Source organism: Mauremys mutica, chromosome 4 (assembly GCF_020497125.1).
Source record: "Mauremys mutica isolate MM-2020 ecotype Southern chromosome 4, ASM2049712v1, whole genome shotgun sequence".
Taxonomy (NCBI): domain Eukaryota; kingdom Metazoa; phylum Chordata; order Testudines; family Geoemydidae; genus Mauremys; species Mauremys mutica.
This window is the reverse complement of record NC_059075.1, coordinates 147,709,745-147,732,421: the sequence shown is the minus strand read 5'-3', so window position 1 is coordinate 147,732,421 and position 22,677 is coordinate 147,709,745. Positions and strand designations below refer to the sequence as shown.

The window sequence follows — 22,677 nt, the reverse complement described above, 5'->3', positions numbered from 1 at the left end:
TAGGGCTAGCGCCTGTCACCTTGGCATGTGAATGTCTCCCAGCTCACACGCCTGGCACAGCACATGGCCCTGATGGATTTCATGGCACGGCCCAGCTTGGCAATGGTGGGAATGGGGGAGCTTGTGGTGCCAACCAAGCTGGGGGAGGAGGACTGGCTGGGGCCCTCGGGGGACGCTTGCAGCACTGAGGCACTTTTGCGGGATGCTGATGCCCAGGCAGGTGGAGTACTGGGAGGGCAGTGCCCAGCGTAAGCACTCGCTGGCAGCTGCGGCTGGGCACAGGGAGGGGTGCAGCTAGGATTGCAAACTGTCTAATCGCACAGACCCCAAACCCTTGCCCTGCCCCCACCCCCTCCATCCCCCCTCCCTCCATCGCTCACTGTCCCCTACCCTCGCTCACTTTCACTGGCCTGGGGCAGGAGGTTGGTGTTGGGGGTGAGGGGTGCAGGCTCTGGGAGGGAGTTTGGGTACAGGAGGAAGCTCAGGGTTGGGGCAGGGATTTAGGGAGTGGGTGCAAGCTCCGGCTGGCGCTTACCTCGGGAAGCTCCTGGGGAGCAACCAGCATGTCCCTCCTGTTCCTAGGCTCAGGGGCAGCCAGGCGGCTCTGTGCGCTGCCCCTGCCTGCAGGCACCGCCCCGGCAGCTTCCATTGGCCACAGTTCCCGGCCAATAGGAGCTGCGGAGTCAACGCTTGGGACAGGGGCAGCGCGTGGAGACCCCCTGGCCACCCCTGTGCCTAGGGGCTTCCAGGAGCTGTGTGGAGCCAGGACAGATTGGGAGCCTGCCTTAGCCCCGCTGTGCCGCCAACCGGACTTTGGCCTATTAAAATCTCCCGGATTGGTTTCAGAAGCCACCGGGAGATTGATTCCGGGAGACTCCCGGCCAATCTGGGAGAATTGGCAACCCTAGGTGCAGCTCCTGGGGCTAGAGTGCGGGCAGAGCGCTGGGGCAGGGGGGGCTCCCCCTGTAGACCTCACTCACAGTCTCTCTCTCTCTCTCTTCCCCCCTCTACAGAGCCAGGATTTCGATATCTACACCCAATACTGCAACAACTACCCCAAGTGAGTGAGCAGGGGCGGGGAATCCCTGCTGGCCCCGCCCCTAGGGGCACTCCTTAGGGCGGGGGACCCCTGCCTGTGGGGACGTTGCACCCCACGCTGGGGTGGCCTGGCTCTGGCAGCAGATGGGATCTTGCCAGATTAGGGGGGGAGGGGGGAGAGTTGTGCTGGGAGGGGCCAGTGTCCCCTCATGCAGCAGCCTCTCCCAGCATCCCAATCGCAGGTGCCTCAGTCCATGGCCTGGGAGGAGAAGGGGCCGTGTGCCAGCTCCCCGTTCCACCACGCAAGCCGCGCACAGGAGCGGGTGGGGCTGGTTTCTGCCCCTGGGCCTATATGTGCCATGTATATGTACTTTGCATCCCTCACTGTGATGTACAGGTGCTGCGCCTGGCGCCTGCCCCGTGTGAATGGGCATCTCCCATCACCGTGGTGTCTGGGCACCATGCCAGGCCCCTGCCCCGTGTGGATGGGCATCTCCCATCACCGTGGTGTCTGGGCACCGTGCCAGGTCCCTGCCCCGTGTGGGTGGGCATCTCCCATCACCGTGGTGTCTGGGTGCCATGCCAGGCCCCTGCCCCGTGTGGGTGGGCATCTCCCATCACCGTGGTGTCTGGGCGCCGTGCCAGGCCCCTGCCCCGGTTGGATGGGCATCTCCCATCACCGTGGTGTCTGGGCGCCGTGCCAGGCCCCTCTCCCACGTGCGTCTCCCCTCACTGCAGTGTCTGGTCCCTGCAGCTCGGTGGCGGCTCTGACCGAGTGCATGAGGAACAAGCACCAGGCTAAGTTCTTCCGCGAGCGCCAGGAGCAGATCGGCCACGTGCTGCCCCTGGGCTCCTACCTGCTCAAGCCGGTCCAGAGGATCCTCAAATACCACCTGCTGCTCCAGGTAAACGAGGGGGTGCGTGCCCCCCCCCCCCACAGGCATTGTGGCGTGGCTGCCACGCGGTACCCCTCTTCCACTGTGCACATCCCGATCACCGCCTCGGCACCTCCTCCCTCACCCGCCACAGGGCGCCCCCTGCCTCCCCCCCATCCCCACCGCTGCAGCGTCACAGGCCGGCCCCCTGTCCAGGGGCACTGCAATCCCCTTCCTTCCTTCCTTCCGCCCCGTGCTGCATCCCCTCCAGCTGCAGTGCCACGCGCTGAACCCTAAAGGTGCCCAGTGAACAGCCCCGTGGCTGTGTCCCCCAGCTCAGCCCTGCCCATGGCCTGGGTGCCGCGCCCCTGGGGAGGGCAAGGGGAGCGGGCAGCGAGCCCTCACGCCGGGTGGTGCCCCCAGGAGATGGCGAAGCACTTTGACCTGGAGGAGGCCGGCTACGAGGTGGTGGAGGAGGCCATCGACACCATGACCTGTGTGGCCTGGTACATCAACGACATGAAGCGCAGACACGAGCACGCCGTGCGGCTGCAGGTGAGCGCTGGTGTGGGTGCGTCCTGCCCCCGGCTGCGTGAATGCAGCGATCCGGGGAGCGGCTCCCTGGGACTGGCTGGGAGCTGAGAGCCTCCTGCGCTTCCTGAAGGCCCCCGTGGGAGGTGGAAACGAGCCCCTCCCAGCTGCTGCCTCTGGCCCGGCTACATCTGGGGACCCTTTGCTCCTGGCCCCATGTCCCTGCACTCAGAGAAATGGCCTCCCAGGGCCCTGGAGCTGGGATGCGGCCCGGCTGGGTGCTGGCAGGGGCCCAAGGCCAGCGCCGGTGCCAGGATGGGGGGCAGCAGGGCTGAGACACCCCACCCCCCCACAGATCTGTGGGGGCATGTGGCTGGTTTGAGAGAAGCGCCACCTGAGGGCACCTCCCCCCAACCCCCCACAGGAGATCCAGTCCCTGCTGCTGCACTGGAAGGGGCCGGATCTGACGACCTTCGGGGAGCTGGTGCTGGAGGGCACCTTCCGGGTGCACCGCGTGCGCAACGAGCGCACTTTCTTCCTCTTCGACCGCACCCTGCTCATCACCAAGAGACGGGGCGACCACTTTGTCTGCAAGAACGACATTCCGGTAAACCCCTCACCCCCAGCAATGGCTCCGGGGTTCCCCCCACGCCCCGTGGCTCCGTGGCGCCCTACGCTGTCGGCAGCCGATTGAACTAGTTGGGTGGCATGGCATCCTGCCCATTCCCTGGCGGCAGCGGTGCTGGGGCAGGAAGGGGGAGCCCCGGGGGGAGAGGGGGCTTGGTGGCAGCGGTGCTGGAGCCGGGAGGGGGGGCCCTGGGGAGGGGGGGGCTGGCGGCAGTGGTGCTGGGGCGGGGAGGGGGAGCCCCGGGGGGGGGCTAGCGGTGCTGGGGAGGGGGAGCCGGCGGCAGCAGTTGTGGGGTGGGGGAGCCCTGGGGGGCGGGAAGGGGGAGTCCGGGGGGGGGGGCGGCACTGGCAGCAGCAGTGCTGAGGTGGGGAGGGGGAGCCCCCGGGGGGCTGGCGGCAGCGGTGATGGCGCGGGGAGGGGGAGCCCCGGAGGGCTGGCGGCAGTGGGGCTGGCGCGGGGAGGGGGAGCCCCGGGGGGCTGGTGGCAGCAGTGATGGGGAGGGGGAGTCCCGGGGGGGCTGGCGACAGCGGGGCTGGCGCGGGGAGGGGGAGCCCCGGGGGGCTGGTGGCAGCGGGGCTGGGGAGGGGGAGCCCCGGGGGGGCTGGTGGCAGCGGTGCTAGCGCTGGGAGGGGGAGCCCCGGAGGGGTTGGCGTGGCCCCTGGGAGCGGAGTCCTACCTGGGTTGCTGATGCCACTCTCCCCACAGTGCTCCTCCTTGATGCTGATCGAGAGCACCAGGGACTCGCTGTGCTTCAGCGTCACCCACTACAAGCACAGCAAGCAGCAGTACAACATCCAGGTGAGGGCGGGCGGGGCACAGAGGGGCTGGCTGGGAACTGGGGGAGGAGGGCTGGGCACGGGGCCAGCCAGTGGTGGTGCAGGGGCTGGGTTCTCAGGGGTGATGTGCGGTGCACGGCCCCATGTCATCACGCGTCCTTTGCCTCAGGCCAAGAGCGTGGAGGAGAAGCGGGTCTGGACCCACCACATCAAGAGGCTCATCCTGGAGAACCACCACGCCATCATCCCCCAGAAGGTGAAGAGCCCCCGGCCCAACCCCCCGGTCAGAGCCCTCATCCCCCCATTGAGTCGAGCGCTCGGACCTGGGGCCCACGCAGACAGGGCCTGGAGCCGAGCCACAGCAGCTGGCTTCTGAGGGCGTGTGGTCTGGGCTTGGGGTCAGCCCGGGCTGTGTCAGAGCGCAGGGAACAGCAGCTACCCGGTGTGGGGCAGAGGGATGGGGAACGCAGCTCCCTGGCACGCCGGCGGCCGCGTGTCACAGAGCCACAGGTCCGGTGCTCTTGGCCAGCTCTGGAACAGTCCCTGGGAGGAGCCCTTCAGTGCGTCAGCCCCATAGGGTCACACTCGCTCACTGGTGTGAGCCCTTGGCTTCACCGCCTCCTGGGGCCGAACCTCGGAGCCCTCAGCATCCTGCTTCATGCCGTGAGCTCCCTGCAGCGAGTCCACCTGGACTGGACACTTGGGGAAGACTTGTACCCCCCAAGGGAGCGATGCACCCCCAAGAGGGACTCTCAGCCCGCGCTGTAACAGCAGGAGGGTTTCTGAGATGTCTGGACCACAGCCTAGAAAGTCCTTCGGTTAGCACAGAGAACGGAAAGTTACAGCAGAGTCCGTCTGGGTCAGTCCCGAGCCCTCTGACCCCTCCTCAGTCCCAGTACCCCGGCTTCTCCTTCCAGCAGCCCACACTTAACAACCCTCAGTCCTTCGTTCGTCTTCCCAGGCAAACGTTGTCCCCCTGGCCCTCCTCCCTAGCCCTTTGTTCCCCCGCTGCTCACACCTGACTGGCATCCTCCACGGTCATGGTAGGTGCTAAATGTCCGGGCAGTTGGAGTGGCCATTGTCTTCTGGGACTCTCCATGGGCATGGGGGGCCCAGGCCCCCGACAGCCAGGTGTAAGTCTCACCTGGAGCTCTGCAAAGAGCGAACAACCTCCCCACCTAATTAACCATGCAGCACATAGGGGAAACTGAGGCACACCCAGTACTCATACAAAACATTATGAAAAATTCCGACTTCGTCCCCCCCGTGGCACCACTGCGCTGCCCTCCCTGTTCGCTAACTGACTGATCTCTGCACCCCTAGGCTAAGGAAGCGATCCTGGAAATGGACTCCTCCCGTAAGTGCTCCCTCCAGCTCTGTCTGCGGGGCGGGAGGTGGGGTGTCTGTCTCTGTTCCTCTGTCTGGGGTGGGTCCCGTGGCTGTGTGCGTCTCTCTTGCACTGCTGGGCCAGGCCGGTGCCCCACAGAACGATGACCCTGGCCAGGGGTGCTGCAGGGATCGAATTGGAGGCTTTTGCGTCTAATGGCACCAGTCCCTAGTGCCTGAGCCGTGGGACCGGCTCTGTGAGCACACAGGCTGTGGCATGCTCGTAAGCCTGTCTTTGGGGCAGCCACCTGGGTAGGACTGCATCAGCCTGAGGGCCGCGTGCCAGGCCCGGGCTAAGCTCACGGGGCCCATCACACCCTGCACGCGCTCTGGCGCGCTGCAGAGGGGTGGGACACGTCCCCCCATCCTCCCCGCTCGCTCTGGCACGCTGCAGAGGGGTGGGACACATCCCCCCATCCTCCCCGCTCGCTCTGGCGCGCTGCAGAGGGGTGGGACACATCCCCCCATCCTCCCCGCTCGCTCTGGCGCGCTGCAGAGGGGTGGGACACATTCCCCCATCCTCCCCGCTCGCTCTGGCGCGCTGCAGAGGGGTGGAACTCATGCCCCTACCCCCCTGCTCATTCTGGCGCACTGCAGAAGCGCTAACCCGCGTTCCTCTGCTCCTTTCAGACCCCGCTCGCTACAGATACAGCCCGGAGCGGCTGAAGAAAGCGAAGTCGTGCCAGCCCATGGATGAGGTGCCCCCGCAGGCACGGCAGGGGCGCCGGCAGTCGGGTAAGAGGGGAGGGTGTGCCGAGGGAGGATTCAGCCAGGCGGGGCCTTGGCAGGCCCGGCTTAGAGAGCTCAGTGACTAACGCCCACGTGGCTGTCTCTCCTGGCACAGCCCAGGATTCCCAGGCGTGCATGGCACCACTGCAGGTGGCTGCTGGCGCTACCCAACGGCTGGTCGCCCTGGGGATCGGGAGCATGGGACAGGATGGCCGCTCACCGCCTGAGCCAGTCGCTGCCTCCTGCGTGGGGCAGTTGGCAGAGCGGGGAGGGACCTGTTCAGTGGTCTGCCCCTGGAGGCTGATGACAGCAGGGGTCCCTGGCAGGCCCTGAGCTAGGGGGGCCTGGCGGAGGAGCAGTGGGCGCTGATGGCTCGGAGGGACGGTGTCACAAGCACCTGTCCTCCGCCACTGGGGAAGCAGCCGTGTAGGTGGTTAGATCCACCCTCCTAGGTCGGCCTGGCCGGTGAGGGCACGTGCCACCCTCCTAGGTCGGCCGGTGAGGGCACGTGCCACCCTCCTAGGTCGGCCTGGCCGGTGAGGGCACGTGCCACCCTCCCCGCCAAGCCCAAAGGGGAGCTCCATGCCTGGCACAAACCCCGGGATGCTAGTTACACAGGAAGCTCAAGCTGCTGCCAGATTCCTTCCTCCCTTGCCGGGACCCGGCCCCCTCTGCTCCCTGCTCCGTGAATCTCTCCGATGTGAAAACCTTTAGGCAGCGACGGTGAAGGGGCACCGGATCGGCGTGGCACATGGCTCCCCCTGGCGCTGGCTGGAGTGATGGCCCGCAAGCCAGGCTGGCTGAGGGGGTGTACGGCTGGGCTGGGCCCGCACAGAGTGGGCAGGTGGCTGACTCGCTCCCTGCTGCTGTGCGGGGCTGAGGGTGGGACTGGATTGTCTGGGTGCAGGGCAAGCGCTGGACAGTTTGGGTTCGAGTCCCCTCCAGCTGGCTCAGGCCGGCGCCCATGGGGGCACGGGAGATGTGGGGGTCCTTGTGTCCCAGCCTGCAGCCGGCCCCTGCCCATCCTTCCCCCTGGGGTCGCTGTCGGGCTGTCAGCGCTGGCTGTGATGGGGGCTGTTGCGTGGCCATGCCTGGTAGTAGCTGATCCCTGAGGATCCAGCCCTGGTATCTGTCCAGGATCTGCCCTATACCCACCCGTCCTTCTCCGGGTCAGATCACGGAGGTGACTGTCCTGCTCTGGCCTCAGCGTCCTCCTAGCACAGAGGCTGTGTGGCTGGTCGGGAAACGCACTCAGATTGGTCAGCTGTCCCTGCCGGTGCGGCTGAACCCCGGCCACCTTGGCTGCTGTCGGGCCCAGGGCAGTCCTGCTTCCTCTGCCAGGCTGGGTGATCAGGCCGGGCTGCCCTTCCGCAGCTTCCCGTGTCTCAGAGGGGCCTGCAGCTCGGCCCGGGGCGCCTGCCACTCTCCTGGGGGCTCTGGCCTTCTAGCAGGCCAGGAGGGAGCCTGGGCTGCCAGCACTACTGTGCCTATGGCTACATCTCCTCCTCTTCCTCGCACCTCGCGTGTGGTGGAGGCGCGGGCATGGCTGGCTAGCTGAGGCCAGACAGGTGATGCTGGGGGAGGAGAAGCAACCCCCAGGTACGCTCGCTTCTCCTCATGTTCAGGGTGACAGGGGGTGTGTCTGGGAGGCCCTGGCAGGGACCAGGGTCGCCTTTCCCCACCTGTTTCCAGCCAGGGGTGTGTGTCCCTGCATCAGAGAGTAGCTGTCCCCTCTACCGCCATTGGCTGGCTTGAATGGAACCCAGGAGTCCTGAGCCCCAGCATTCCATGGCTGTCAGCCCGTAGCTGTGCACCGCCCCCAGCAAAGCATCTGTTCTCCCCACCATCTGTGCTGCTCTGGGAGTCACACCCATTGGGCTGGGGTCGCCTGGACCTTTCTCTTCAGGGGCCCTGCCCAGCAGCGGGTGTGACGGGTTCCCCCAGGGTGCCACCCGGAACTGGGGTGCCACTGAGCCCTCTGACCCACCAGCCTGGGCGCCCTTTACACTCTGCTGCTGTAACAAGCTACAGAGCCCTCCAGCCTTCACTTTCACCAGCACATACAGGGGGGGGCGCACCCAGCTGCAGTTACATGCAGACACTGGGATCAGCCCTGCATGGGAAGGCTCCAGCTTAGGAACTTCCCAGGCACTCCCCCCCGCTGGAGTGTAAACCCAAAATGATACCGTCCTGTGCTGCACAGGGAACTGTACAGTGTAAGCTCATGAAATTCTCCCCCTCCCTCAGTGCGGAGAAGAATATACAACAGCTTTCTGCCCCGAGTTCTGACTCGTTTTAGATAAAGAAAAACAAGTTTATTAACTACAAAAGAGAGATTGTAAGTGATTATAAGGGATAGCAAACAGATCAAAGCAGATCACTTAGCAAATAAACAAAACACGCAAACTAAGCTTAATATACTAAAGAGATTGGATCTGAATAGCAGATCCTCACCTTAAGAGATGATACCATCAGGCTGCAGAGTCTTAAGGCACAATCTGCACTTGCTTTACAGCTTGGAATCCCCAGGTCCTTCACACACAGGCTAGAAATCCCCTTAGCCTGGGTCCAGCACTTCCCCCAGTTCAGTCTTTGTTCCTCAGGTGTTTCCAGGAGTCCTCTTGGGTGGGGAGTCAGTGAAGAACCACGATGATGTCACTCCCCTGCCTGAAATAGTTTTTGCATAGGGCGGGAACCCCTTGTTTCAAAGCTTGGTTCCCACGCCAGGCAGTGGAAAAATACTGACATCCCAAGATGGAATCCAGCACCAGGTGACCTGGTCACATGTCCCTATAGTGTCACAGTAGCCATAACTCGGAGGCTGTCTGTAGTATGCTCAGGAAGGCGCCCAGGTGGGAGATAAGCTTCTCCTAAGCCCTGTTGTTTTCCGTAACGGCCCTTCCCCACCCAGCTTTACAGAATGAAAGTATCTTTGTCTAGTGGGCGTTGACCAGTTGTAAACACGTTTGAAATATAGATACATAGTCAATATTCCGAACTTCAGATTCAAAAATGATACATACATACAAATAGGATAATCACATTCAGCAAATCCTAACCTTTCCAATGACACCTCACATGACTTAACTTGCATAAAATGCATTATGATTATGTCATCATCACATCATCATATTGCTGTGAAGAATATGGGGTGCAGTGTCCCAGCGGGCTGTTCCCAGGCTCTGGAGGGCGGAGGGGTGACTGCACCTGGCCCCCCTCCTCAGCCTTTTGTTCTCCAGCTGGTCACACCTGGCTGGCTTCCTGCACGGGGGGGACCTTCCATGGTCACTAGGTGCTAAAATCCAGGCAATTGTTTCTGGGACTCTCCGTGGCATGGCCCCCAGGCCCAGACAGCCAGGTGTCAGTCACACCTGGATCTCTGCAAAGAGTAAACAACCTTCCTAGTCAATCATGCAGCACATAGGGGAAACAGAGAGACCCACTCAGTTCATACAAATTATGATGAAAAATGCTCACTTTGACACAGGAACACACGATGAGGGACCACCTGGGAAAATGCTGTTTTGAAGTGTTTTGCCCAGCATCACACAGGACCTCTGAACAGTTCTCTAGGGCAACATTCAACTGCCCAAGCCAGGAGACCCTCTTGTCTCTTCCTGCCATCTCCTGCCTCATTCACTGTGCCCCTTCCAGCTTCTGCAACCAGTGAGGCAGGGTCCTACAGACAACAGCCTCCTGCACTTCCCCAGAGCAGGGCCCATCCGGTGCACTGATGGGGCAGGAAAAGCATAGTATATTTTGACTGTCGTAATGCATCCTTGCACAAGAGACAGAGTTAAGGTGATACAGGCAGCCTTAGTTCTGGCATTTCCTAACGTGAGTGTTTGACTGCAGCTGCAACGTTTCTTTAACATAGCTCTTCGCATGTAATTCCTTAGTCTGCACAAAAGCAAACTGAAAAAAACAGCAGTTCCATCCTGCGGCATCATCAAATTGACCCCCAGGGGTCATCAGCAGGGTTGGAACCTTTAGATCCACCCCACAGAACTCTGCTGCTTGAGCTCACAGAGTACCTTGCAGCAGTAGAAGGTTGTCATCCTCTGTGTGGACCAGCACGAGGGAGAGACCCTTTGCCGGTGGGTTTCACAGCTATTTGCTGGCAGCCGAAGGGTGAGACTCAGGACTCCTGGGTTCTGTTCCCAGTGCTGGAGGGCAGATTGCCCGGCTCCCTGAGCAGTGTACTCTCTGTGCCGGCTCCGTGGTGGCCTCCGTTCCCAGCGGTGGGATTTCCCCATCGGGGCGGAGCTAGCCAGGCTGGCCCCACCCCCATCCCCTTTGCATGCAATCAGACGGCTGCCTGCCCGCCCGGCCAGGAGGGCAACGTTCAAGGCCCTAGCCCCGCTGTCAGAGCCTTGGGCAAACAAGGGCGGGTCCATCGGCAAACCATCCCCCGCCTCCACCCGCCAGCCAATAGGATTGGCTGGCCAAAGGCTGGCGTGGCGCCCTGCCTGCCGTGGGCCGGCGGAGCTGTGCATCCGTAGGGACCAGGGCTCCCTCATCCCCATGTGTCTCCCGTTCTGGGATCGGAGCTGGCACCAGCCACCCTCTGACTGCTGGCTCTGTGCAGACTAGCCGGGCCCAGGACCCCACCTCCCTGTGGCTGCCAGGGGAGCAGGCAGGGTCCCTCCCCCGTGGGGTCGCTGGCTCTGGAGGGGTTCCCCCCCTTCCCTGCGGAGGGTGAGAAATGGCCCCATTCTGCTTGTCCCCGCACCAGAGCTGCCCAGCCAGGTCTCTCTCCCCTGCTGTGCTGCGGCAGAGTCGCTGCCAAGCGACGGGGAGGGGGGCGCTGTCAGGCTGGCTCCCAGGCCCTGCCCCTCTCACTGGGTTATCGCAGTAGGGCTGTTTGGGGCTACCCGTGGGGCAGGCACAGCACGTGGCCAGCTATAGAGCATCCTGGGGGGACATGATCAGTGCCCTGCATCCAGGTGGCAGGGCTAGCGCAGCAGTGGGTAGGACAGCTGTGTCTCGGGACGGAGGGCAGTGCCAGGCCAGGAGGTGCAGGGTACAGAGGTGGCAGGGCTAGGACAGCCGTGTCTCGGGGGGCCGTGGGCGCTGCCGTGTCTCGGGGGGCCGTGGGCGCTGCCGTGTCTCGGGACGGAGGGCAGTGCCAGGCCAGGAGGTGCAGGGTACGGAGGTGGCAGGGCTAGGACAGCCGTGTCTCGGGGGGCCGTGGGCGCTGCTGTGTCTCGGGGGGCCGTGGGCGCTGCTGTGTCTCGGGGGGCCGTGGGCGCTGCTGTGTCTCGGGGGGCCGTGGGCGCTGCCGTGTCTCGGGACGGAGGGCAGTGCCAGGCCGGGAGGTGCAGGGTACAGAGGTGGCAGGGCTAGGACAGCCGTGTCTCGGGGGGCCGTGGGCGCTGCCGTGTCTCGGGATGATGGGCAGTGCCAGGCTGGGGGGGAGGTACAGGGTACACAGCCAGTCGGAGAGCTGCACTGGCTCTGACGGCTGCGTCTGTCCTGTCCTCAGAGCCCTTCCACCTCTGGCGCCGCAGGGAGAAGCTCCCGGCCGGACTGCATGGCGGCGTGGGGTCAGGGTGCGCAGGCCGCAGGCCGTCTGGTGCGAGCTCCCCTCTACAGCCTGGGGCACGGGGCTGGAGCGTGGGCGGGGGGATGGGAGCTGCAGTGCTCTGGGCTTGGTGATTCCTGGCACATGGTTCTCCTGGGGCCAATCACAGGGGTGCGGTGAGGGGGCCTGGCGAACGCACCTCTGCAGCCCCCCGCGGCGTGCGTGAAGGGCTGTCGGGTGGCAGAGGGGCTGCCCTGGGGCCCCGCTTTCCAGGAGCGGGAGGCGGTGGCGGAGGAGCCGCGGCGTTGGAGAAGTGCGTTCCCAGGGCCCTGAGGCTGCGCTGGGCTTGGGTGGCGGCCGTGCCCCGCGGGCTCCGGGGCTGGGCAGAGAGACGTCTCCTCCCCGCTGCGACCCCCAGACTGGCAGGCCTCTCACTTGCTGTTTTCCCCACAGAGCCTGCCAAGCAGATTGTCAAGCAGCTGGGTGAGAGAGGTGAGCGAGTCCTCAGGATGGACACACGCGCCCCCCCACCCCGCACCTGCTTGGGGCTGGGCAGAGCTCAGACCCTCCCTGCTTGGCCGGCTGGCTGGGGCCCAGCCTGGCCAGACGAACTGCCCCATCTGCCTTTATATCCGTGGTTCTCAGACTTCTGGGCTGGGGACCCCTTTCACGTAGGAAGCCTCTGAGTGCGACCTCCCCTCCCCTTATAAATTAAAAACACTTGTTGATCTATTTTACACCATTATAAATGCTGGATGCAAAGTGGGGGTTGGGGTGGAGGCTGACACCTCGTGACCCCCCCCCCCCATATAATAACCTTGTGACTCCCTGAGGGGTCCGGACCCCCAGTTTGAGAACCCCTGCTTTGTGTGGTCATTACAATGGAGCCCCTGGCCCCCACCCCCACCCCCGGCCACTCGTGGCACTGCCAAGCCATTCCAGTGGCACCGCCTAGCTCCCCCTGTGCGGTGCCCTGGCGGAGCAGGACTCCATGCCCTCACCCCAGCGTGCTGGCCTCTCCCTGGCTGTGTGTGGGGGGGTCCCCACCACCCCCTGGCGTTGAGGGGCCTGCAGGTGCCACACTCTGCCCCCGGAGGCTGAATCTCTGCTGGCACAAAGGGACCAGCCCCCCAGTGCACTCGGGCAGCCCCAGTCCGGCCCCTGCAGGCAGCTGCTCTAAGCTTCCCTGCTCACATGTCAGCTCCCAACACCACAGTCCAGGCGTTCGGCAGCCAGCCCAGCCTCACCGCCCTCGGCCCCCTGCAGCTCGTTGTGCCAGGGAGGGGGGGCATCGGGGTGCTGCGCCATCCGCCTGCTCCCCTCCCGTCGCTGTGGCCGCGGTGCACAGTGACGCCTTTGCTAATCGCCTGTCTTCTCTCTTCCATGCGCTGGGAATGCAGCAGCAGGACTGAAGGTAAGATCACAGAGCCCCAAGGTGAGACGGGACCGCAAGGGTCAGCTAGTCTAGCCCCTGCCAAGGTGCAGGATTTGTTGGGTCTAACCCATCCAAGACAGCTGGTTATCCAGCCTCCTTTTGAAAACCTCCAGTGAAGGCGCTTCCTCACCCTCCCTAGGCAATTTGTTCCATTGTCCTCCTGTTCTTACCGTTAGGAAGCTTTCCCTGATTCCCTGAGATTTCATCTAAATCTGCTGTGTTGTAGTTTGAACCCATTGCCTCTTGTCCTGCCTCTGTGGCAAGAGAGAGAAACTTTTCTCCATCTTTTTTATGGCAACCTTTCAGGTATTTGAAGACCACTATGATGTCCCCGCTTCATCTCCTCTTTTCCGAACTACACATAACCAGTTCCTTCAGCCTTTGCTCGTATGACTTGCATTCCATCCCTTTAATCATCTTTGTCGCTTGCTTCTGGGTCCTTTCCGGTTTCTCTCCATCCTCTCTATACGTTGGTGACCAACACTGGACACAGAACTCCCAGCTGAGGCCTAACCAGCGCCGAGTAGAGCGGTACTATCGCCTCCCATGACTTGCCTGCTGTGCCTCTGTTAAAGCAACCAAAAATTGCGTTTGCTTTTTTGCAACAGCATCGCATTGCTGGCTTATGTTGTGGTTGTGATCCACCACAACTCGCAGAACCTTCTCAGCAGTGCTGCTGCCAAGACAGTTTTCCCCCATTCTGTGTTTGTGCATTTGGTTTTTCTTCCCTAAGTGCAACACCTCATATTTGTCTTTGTTGAATTTCATTTTGTTGGCTACAGCCCAGTTCTCCGATTTATCGAGATCCCTCTGAATTTAGCTCTATCTTCCCAAGTGTTGGTAACCGCCCCAGCGTTGTGTCATCTGCAGCCTTGGTCAGTGTTCTCTCTATACCTCCATCCAGGTCAAAAACTACACCAGACCCAGAACAGAGTCCCGTGGAACCCCACTGGAGACCTCCCTCCAACCTGACTTCATTCCATTAAGAGTCACTTTTTGTCTGCCGTTGTTTAACCAATTTTGTATCCACTTCATGGTAGTTCTGCCGAGCCCACGTTTCTCCAGCTTTCCTAGCAGAATGTCATGTCGACCGTGTCAAAGATCTGGAAGCCGCCCGAGCCTGGGGGCAGTGGGAGGGCATGAGGGGCTGAAGATGCCAGCTGAGTAGCAGTGGGCATTGGGGGGTCTTGCCGCGACGTTCCTGTGCACACTGTATGTGCATCGCATGCACGCAGCCCCCCTTTGCCGGTCGCACGCACGTTCACACCCACGCGCTTGTGCCCCAGCACGCACGGCCTAGTGGCCCCCAGCTTTTTGCAGACACGTGGAATCGGGACGGGGGCTGGTGGGGGGGACACACCACGACTGGCCCTGTCAGGTCCCCGCCAGCAGCTCCGGCGCCCAGGGATGAGGTGGCCCTAAAGGGAGCCCTTGTTTGTCCCCTGAACAGCACGCCGACAGCGCCGGAGCCCTCCTGGAGACCGGGGCACCCTGGCAGCTCCCTGGCAGCGCTTGGCAGCTGGCTGAGGGCGAGGGGGGCGCGGAGGAGGAGGAGGAAGCAGCCATGGGGAAAGAGGAAGAGCAGGCCCTGGGGCAGGGGTCGCTGGAGGAGCTGGCTGTGAGTGACAGCAGCGAGAAGGAAGCCGGGCCGGAGGAGGAGGAGGAGGAGGGCCCGGTGGGCGAGGAGCAGGTAGCTGACTTTGCGAGCTTCCTGCTGGCGGCGCTGCACGGCTGGCACTGTCGGGCCAACGCTTTGCTTTTCTCCCGGGGCCGCACGGTGAGGTGTCTCTCCAATCCCCTCTTGCATGCTGGCCTGGCGCATGGCTCGGGACTGCCTGCCTCCCCCTCACCCCCCGCTCTCCTCTATCTCCCACCTGCCGCCCTGCTTGGGGCAGGCTGATCAGCACCCCCGGCTGGATCGGAGCTGGAGCCCGTCTCTGCTATTAACCCTTCACTGGCCTGACGGAGTGGCCGCTGTGACTGCCAGCATGCTTTGCACTTGCCCCATCTAACCCCACTCACGGCTGGCTGGCGTGCCAGACGCGGTGCCCTCGGTCGGCCCGTCTCTCCCGAGGGGAAGCTGGTCCGGTTCCCTTGGAGCAGGAAGGCGACGTGCAGCCGATCTGAACAGTGCCAGGTCTCCGCTGGGAGCTCTGACATCGGAACCTGTCGGGGGCTGGCTGGCGGATCTCGCTCCATAGCTCTGGTGTCGGAACGAAGACCTCTAGGACGCTGCGCTGGAGGTCACTGGCGCTTGACCGGGTCGGAATTGGGCTGCTGCTCTGGGGCTCTGAGGTTCTCGTCCCTCGGGCTGGCACGGTGCCACCGGGGCTGTCTGAGCCGTGGCCCAGCAGCGTAACACGTCCCCTTTGCTGTGTTTCAGGGCAAGGGGCCCAAGGGAAGCCAGGAGCCAGGGGGCCCTGAGGACCGTTGCAGTGCGGAGACGGCCTCGGCCATCCTGGAGGTGAGTGAGACACGGCCCCGTGGGGGTGAATGGGCCACACCTCCCATTATCCTTCACCGAGTCCCGGGGGTTGGGCACTGTGCAGATCCGAGGTCGGGGGGACCCCACTGGGCTGAGTGCTGCCCAGAACACCCCATCCGCACAGCCGGGGGGGGGGGGGCTGTCAGGCTGGGGGCTGCACAGACACTGGCCTAGCCCCAAAGAGCTCAGAGCCAAAGGGAGACAGACACCTCCCTGCTCTCCTCTCTGTGCCGCTGAGGTCTCCCAGCGGGGCAGTGATGGAGCCAGGGTAGATGGCAGGTGTCCTGTGTCTCGGCTCACTGCCTTCGTACTGTTGGAGCAGCCACCTCCTGACCGATGAGCATTTGCATTTCACGAGAGCACCTTCCGCCTGTGAATTTCACAGCCACTGCAAGGGCCTGTTCACCCAACATCGCCCTGCCAGGTCATTGGACTGCTGTAGCTTGGGAAACTGAGGCACAGTGAGGTGGGATGATGCAGTGAGAGAGCAGCAGCACCAGGACCCAGTCATCTTCATGTCCTCTGCTCTTACCACTGCTCAGAGTGGCTCCCTAAATCTGGGGCTAGAACCCAGGAGTCCTGGCTCCCAGCCCCCTGCTCTAACCACCAGAGCCAGGGATAGAACCTGAATCCTAGTGCATCTCTTGCCACTAGCCAACATCCCCTTCCTTTTCCCTGGCTGATGGGTCGGAGTTGCCGAGTCTGGCTCCAGCCAGCCTGCCCCTGTACCTCTGAAGGAGAAGACCCCTTCTTGGCTTCCTTCAAGGAAATCAAAAATGGTAACTTGATAACCAGTGAAAGGCAATTAACCCCCTTTTCTCCCAATGGCTGATCAGCCTGTGGAACTCCATGCTCCGGTAATTCCCCTGTGCCTCAGAATCCGCGGGAATCCCAGGCTCCTTCCCGGCGTGGAGGACAGGAGCCAGCGCCCCAGGGATGGTGTGTCGGGCTGGGTCAGGGTGGGCGGGCTGCTGGTTGGGGAAGCACACGCCTCCACTCACTCTCCGAGCTGCCTCGCAGGCTGTCCCGGATCCCAGTGAGCTGCACGAGGAAGAGCACCCAGAGGAGTCCCCTGAGGCCACGAGCACCCCGGAGCCGGCCCAGCAGAGGGCGATGGAGCAGGAGCAGAACCTGGCCATGGCGGAGAACACGGAGGACCTCAAAGCCCTGAGCAGCGAGGAGGAAGAGGAAGAGGAGGAGACCAGGGCGAGGAGCATTCTGCCCCCGTCCGTGCTGGACCACGCCAGCCTCATCGCCGAGATGTTCGCCAGCAGCTTCTCACGGCGCAGCAGCCTGGCGCTGGAGGAGGGCCGGCCCGGGGGCTTCCTGACGCCCAGGCTGGTCAGCCGGAGCAGCAGCGTGCTGAGCCTGGAGGGCAGCGAGAAGGGGCAGGGCCGCAGCAGCGCCGCCAACTCCCAGGGCCGCGTCTCGCCGCCGGGGTCCACCTGCAGCGGGATCGCTTCGCCCGGCCCCTTGGAGCCCGAGCGCACCCCCTGCCCCAGGAAAGAGTCCATGCTCTCCCGGCAGGACCGGCTGCTGCTGGACAAGATCAAGAGCTACTACGAGTGCGCGGAGCACCGCGACGCCGGCTTCAGCATCCGGCGCCGGGAAAGCCTCTCCTACATCCCCAAGGGGCTGGTGCGGAACTCGGTCTGCCGCCTCAACAGCCTCCCGCCCCCGCCGGAGCAGCACGCCGACGCCAGGCGGGGAGCGGGCAGCGGCGGTCGGACAGCCGCCTGGGTGCTGGCGGGCGTCCCCACCCCTGGGCCCAGGGCCGAGCCCAGCGCCCCCGTCGCCGAGGAGGAGTTCCGCCCGCCCGCTGAGATGATCAAGGTGTGGGAGGGCATGGAGAAGATGAGCGCCGGCCAGCCCTGCCCGGAGGAGGGCAGCGGGGAGGGCACAGCTGGCGCCGCCGCCGCGGCGTGGCCCCTGGGCAGGAGCCAGGAAAACGGCTTGGACCTGCACGAGCCGCTGCTCATTCTGGAGGACGACGAGCTGAGCGCCATCGCGGAGGAGTCGGCCGGGCCCTCGCCCGAGAGCCGGTCCCCCACGGAGCGAGCGGGGCCCGCCAGGCTGGCCAGCCAGCTGCAGAGACTGGCGCAGGAACTGGGCCACCCTGCCAAGCCGCGCCCCCGGGTCCCTCCGCTCTCAGAGGCCGAGCTGAGCGAGCGCCTGCAGAACAAGGTGTACCAGCTGGCGCGCCAGTACAGCCTGCGCATCAGGAACTGCAAGCCAGCCGGGCACAGGCGGCTTGCCAAGCTGGAGGAGCTGCGGAGCTGCGCAGCACCCCCCCCATGTGACGGGCACCAGGAGGTGAAGAGAAGTACAGGTAGGTGCTCCCTGGGCCGTGGGGCTGGGCAGGAGGGCTGGCACGGGGCAGGGAAGGCTCCCCGGGCTGTGGGGCTGGGTAGGAGGGCTGGCATGGGGCAGGGAAGGCTCCCCGGGCTGTGGGGCTGGGTAGGAGGGCTGGCACGGGGCAGGGCAGACACCCCAGGGCTGGCACAAGGCAGGGAAGACAGGTGCCCCCGGCTCTGGCCCCTCCTCTCACCAGCGTGTGTGATTCCCCCCAGGCCCGCGGAAGCCGGCGCTCTCTCTCATGACCTTTGAGCAGGTGGTGCTGCAGGAGCACAGCCCCCGCACGCCGCTCTCTGCCACTGCCTCCTCGCAGGACAAGTCGCCCAAGAGCTTCTCTTTCAGCCCCTCCTGCCCCGCCTCGCCCGGCAGTGGTGCCTCGCCCGGCCCCTTGTCCTGCAGCCCGCTCAGCCCCATCGTGGCGGAGACGTTCACCTGGCCCGACGTGCGGGAGCTGCGCTCCAGGTACTCCTTCGGCACGGCCTTCCCCGGCCCGCGCCGGCCCCCGCCAGTCAACAGGAGCCGGTCGGCGCCGGAGAAGATGGCGGCAGAGCTGCCGGGAGGCGTCCCGGGACAGGAGGGCTGGCGCGGGCTGGAGCAGAGCCCTGGGAGGGGCCGGGGCACCGAGGAGAGCCCAGACCCCAGCGCCCAGCAACGCCAGAGGAACCAGAGCGCCGGCTCGCTGCGCATCACCGCTGAGGCCATGCTGGGCGACCAGCGGGTCATCGTGCTGGAAAAGGTGCCGTGCGGCGGGGACCCATCTGCCCCCGAGGAGCCGCCCGATGCCGCCAGCTACGTGCAGATCCGCTCGCCCACCTCACGGGAGAGGATCTCGCTGAAGGCCGTGGCGGAGCGCTGCAAAGCCTACCAGGAGTCGGACGAGTACCGGCGGCGGGAGGAGGGCCGGGCCACGGGCTGGGAGCAGGCGGCCGCCGGCCAGCACGGCCGTGTGAGGAACCTGCGGGAGAAGTTCTTGACCCTGAACTCTGCCAGCTGAGCGGGCGCCTGGCCTGCCCGGCTCATGAGGGGGAGGCCGGACTTATGTACATAGCAAGCGCCTTCCTCCTCCCCCCGCCAACGCCACCCACCCCGATGGGACTAAAATCCCCGGACCAGGCCGGGCCGTGGCCAGAGACCTGCTCTCATCGGGGGCTCTGCGCTGAAGCATGCACCTGCAGATCCTGGCTGGCAGGAGCAGCGGGCAGTACCTCCCACCAGGGCCTTGGCCCAGAGTCTGCCCACCACCCTGGGGCTGATCCCTGCGGGCACGAGGGGCTGTGCTGCTGGCCAGTCCTGGAGGAGGAGGGTGAATTGCTCTCCGCTGTGCTGGGTGAAAGGGAGCGTGGTGTACGCGGGTGCCCCACGCAGGGCGGTCGTGTTGGCTGTACACACACTTCAGTGCAATAATCACACCTCTCGTCTCCTGCCTGCCTCCTCACGTCTCCTGCAGCCTCGGGGAGGGGAGGCAGTGTGGCCTAGTGGGCAGGTGCCGTCTCGCTGTGTGTGCAGCACCTGGCGCGCGGGGCCCCTGCACTCGCTGGTGCCACAGTACAGTCACCACCCCCATGTGCCATGAGACCGGTTGGGCCACTCAGGCTGGGATCGCAGTGAGCATGCAGTAGGGGGGTGGGTTCAGTGCCACCTCGGGGTGCTGCCAGACACCACTCCACAGCAACTCCTGTTTGCTGCGGGCCAGCGGGAGGGAGGGGCGGCTGAGCCCTGTCCTGTGTACGGTAGCCTGGGTTACGCCAGCTGCTAACAGCGGCCTGCCCTGCTCTGCCCTCTCATGGCTGCGTGGCACGGAGAGGTTGGGCTCCCTTAGCCTAGGCACTGCGTGTACACAGCCCCCAGCGGGGTCCCGCTCCACACGGAGCACTGAGCTATCTCCGGCAGCATGGCACATGCCGGGATTTCCAAGGCAGAGTAGTGGCAGCTGTTGCCTGGGGACCTCGGCCTGGCCTGTGCCCCGGTGCCAAGCTGCTGGGCTGTCCCTCCCTGTCCAGCACCCCACTGGGTCTTACGATTCCAGCCCTGGATGCTTGGGGCCTGGATGGAAGGGCCTTTCCGGCCCCAGGGAGGCCATGCCAGCAGGTGCGGGGGCCCTCTGTCTGCCTGAAGCCCAGGGTGGGTCTAGCCGGCGGTGCCACTGCTACGGGATGGGTGTCGGCAAAGAACCCACACCACCGGCGGTGAGGTTTGGGCCTGGGCGGGGGATGGGAGTCTGTGTTCTTTGGAGGGGGGGCATTAGGCACCAGACCCGGAGCCCTGTGGTGGGAAGGGTTAATTCATGGAGGGGAAGACAGAAGAGAGCAGAAGCAGCTGGGCTGAGGGCTCCCCACCCAGGGCAGGTGGCTCCCCAGGAGCCCAGAGCTGCCCCCAGACTCCAGCACCTGCCCTGGCTCCCACAGTCCCGATTCCCCAGGCCCTCTTGGGAGGGGAGCCCCCTCCTGGGCTGTCCCCACCCAGCAGGGGCAGGGAGACAACGCAGCCCTGCCCCCTCCCAGCCGGAGTGCCAGGGCACCTGTCCACTGCTCACTTGCCCCCCAGCCCACAACCAACACACATGGGACTCAGTGCAGGCTCTGGCCTCACCCATAGGACCCAGCAATGGAAAATTCAGTGATTCAAAACCACCCACTTGTCTCCCTCAAATATATCACTGCCAGGCCACCCCACACCTCCCCAATACCGCGCTGACCGCCCGCCCCACACCTCCCCATTACCGCGCTGACCGCCCGCCCCACGCCTCCCCAATACCGCGCTGGCGGGCCGCCCCACACCTCCCCAATACCGCGCTGACTGCCCGCCCCACACCTCCCCAATACCGCGCTGACCGCCCGCCCCACACCTCCCCAATACCGTGCTGACTGCCCGCCCCACACCTCCCCAATACCGTGCTGACCGCCTACAATACAACCACCCCAGCCCAGATCCAGCACTGCCTGTGCCCCCAATAGACCATGCTGCAGCTGCCACATGCCCCCAGATACAGCACTGTACAAATGCCCCATTCCCTGATCTATCACTGCAAATGCACCCCCCAAACCTCCCTGTACAAATGCCACATGCCCCCGCCCCCGATATCTAACTGTACAAACACCCCTGTCCTGATGTATCACTGGGCAAAGGCACCCCCAAAACTCTCTACAAATGCCCAGCCACCAATATCACTGTGAAAACACCCCAATATACCCCTGGCTAAGTGCCTCGCATCCCTTTGCTGTATCTCTGTGCAAATGTCACATGCCCTGAGATCTCACTGTGCAAATGCCTCAGACCCAATATAGCCCTGTGCAAATACCCCAATAGATCATTATGCAAATGCCACTCCCCGATATTGTACAAACACCCCCAATAGACCACTGTGCAAATGCCCACTGCGTGCCCCCAATCTCACTGTCCAAATGCCCCTGCTATGGCACTGTATTAACACCCCATCTATCCCCTTGCAAACACTCTCCAATATAGCACTGTACAAATGCCACAGGCCGCCCCCACCACTATCTCACTGTGCAAACACTGCAGACCCCAAGAGATCCCTGTACAAATGCAACATCCCCCCCCACCCTATAGCACTATGGCAGTGCCCCTCCCACTCGATCACTGTGCAAACACTACAGCCCCCTGCCCCATAGCTTACTCTGCAAGTGCCACACCCTCCTGCTATTGCACTATGACAATGACACCCGCCACCCCTGGTGCATCACTGTACACACAGCCGTGGCCTGCTGGTATAGCACTGTGGCAATGCACCCTCCTGATAGATCACTGCAAACACTACAGGATCCCCTGATAGCTTGCTCCACAAATGCCACACCCTCCTGATATAGCAGTGTGAAAACTGCCCCCCCCCCCATACATCACTATACGAACATCCGTAGCCCCCTGGTATATCACTGTGCAAATGCCACACACCTTCCCCAATAGATCACTGGACAAATATCCCATGTTTCTGCTAGATCCCTGTGAAAACACCCCCCCCCCCACCCCACATATCATTATACAAACACCAATAGATCACTGGACAAAGGCCACACTCCCCCGCCCCGGTATATCACTGTGCACGTGCCGGCTGCTCTGTGCAGGGGCTGGGCTGGGCCTGGCCCCGGAGCTGATGGGATGTACGGGCACGTGACCTGCTGGTGAGTGTATTGTAGGCCCCGCTCGGGGCTGAGCCCTGGAGGCCAAGAGTCTGTGACAGCTGCTCCCTGTGCAGACCTGGCGCTTTACTGGAAACCCCTGGGTCTGGCTCCAGTGCGGCAGCAGCCGGCACCCCCGTGATGGCCACCGGCCCAGTTCTGTCCATGGTGGGGAAGTTATTGCTCATCTTGGCCTTTGTGTTTCGGCCCTTCTGCCTGGAACTGTCACCATCACGCATGTGCCTGGCTAGCTAAAGGCCTTCTGTGGCGCCCATCCCCGTTGTATCTGGGTGTCTCCCCTCTGCGATGCCCGTGGGACAGGCAGGGAGCTGGGACTCGGAGACGTCAGGCTTGGCTCCACGGAACATGCACTGGGGCGTTTAGCTGGCGCCAGCCCCACGGGGTCTGCGTGGGCCAGTGAGCGTGCAACGCACCGGGGCGCTGACAAAATCACCCCCCTCCGAGCCTTGCGACCGAGCCCTGAGAGCACGTCCACACCACAGACCAACGTATGGTGGCACCCCAGCACGGCCCAGAGGAGATGGGGACCCGAGTCCCTGCCTCGTTACAGCCTCCCTGTGGGACCGCAGGGCACGGCCACGCTGCAGCTGGAGGGGGGTTGGAGCACAGGTGTGCCTCCCTGTGCCAGCTTCCATCTCACGCGTGGGGTGATGGGGCAGCCCTGGGGACCTTGGCTAGGCACGGGCCACCAGTCCTTTGCTGCTATTTGAGCACAATGGGGTGGAGCAGATGAAGCCAGTGTTACAGAGCTGGGTCTA

General features: G+C 63.8%; 1 protein-coding gene across 7 annotated transcripts in view; it reads left to right on the top strand.

Moving 5' to 3' along the window:
• The window catches only part of PLEKHG3 (pleckstrin homology and RhoGEF domain containing G3), a 41,611-nt gene extending 22,428 nt beyond the window's left edge, over positions 1–19,183 (top strand). For 3 of the 7 annotated variants that reach the window (XM_045013854.1, XM_045013855.1, XM_045013856.1), the window contains exons 5-19: positions 1,014–1,060; positions 1,793–1,943; positions 2,337–2,468; positions 2,869–3,051; positions 3,778–3,870; positions 4,018–4,104; positions 5,172–5,205; positions 5,865–5,969; positions 11,449–11,538; positions 11,941–11,979; positions 12,888–12,901; positions 14,373–14,699; positions 15,306–15,386; positions 16,428–17,736; positions 17,978–19,183. In XM_045013854.1, the coding sequence (XP_044869789.1) occupies positions 1,014–1,060; positions 1,793–1,943; positions 2,337–2,468; positions 2,869–3,051; positions 3,778–3,870; positions 4,018–4,104; positions 5,172–5,205; positions 5,865–5,969; positions 11,449–11,538; positions 11,941–11,979; positions 12,888–12,901; positions 14,373–14,699; positions 15,306–15,386; positions 16,428–17,736; positions 17,978–18,756 (3,471 nt within the window). In that variant the 3' untranslated portion in view covers positions 18,757–19,183. The remainder of the gene's footprint in view (positions 1–1,013; positions 1,061–1,792; positions 1,944–2,336; positions 2,469–2,868; positions 3,052–3,777; positions 3,871–4,017; positions 4,105–5,171; positions 5,206–5,864; positions 5,970–11,448; positions 11,539–11,940; positions 11,980–12,887; positions 12,902–14,372; positions 14,700–15,305; positions 15,387–16,427; positions 17,737–17,977) is intronic. The other 4 variants (XM_045013858.1, XM_045013857.1, XM_045013861.1 and 1 more) reach the window with 4 other exon arrangements.
• The last annotated feature ends 3,494 nt before the right edge of the window (positions 19,184–22,677 follow it).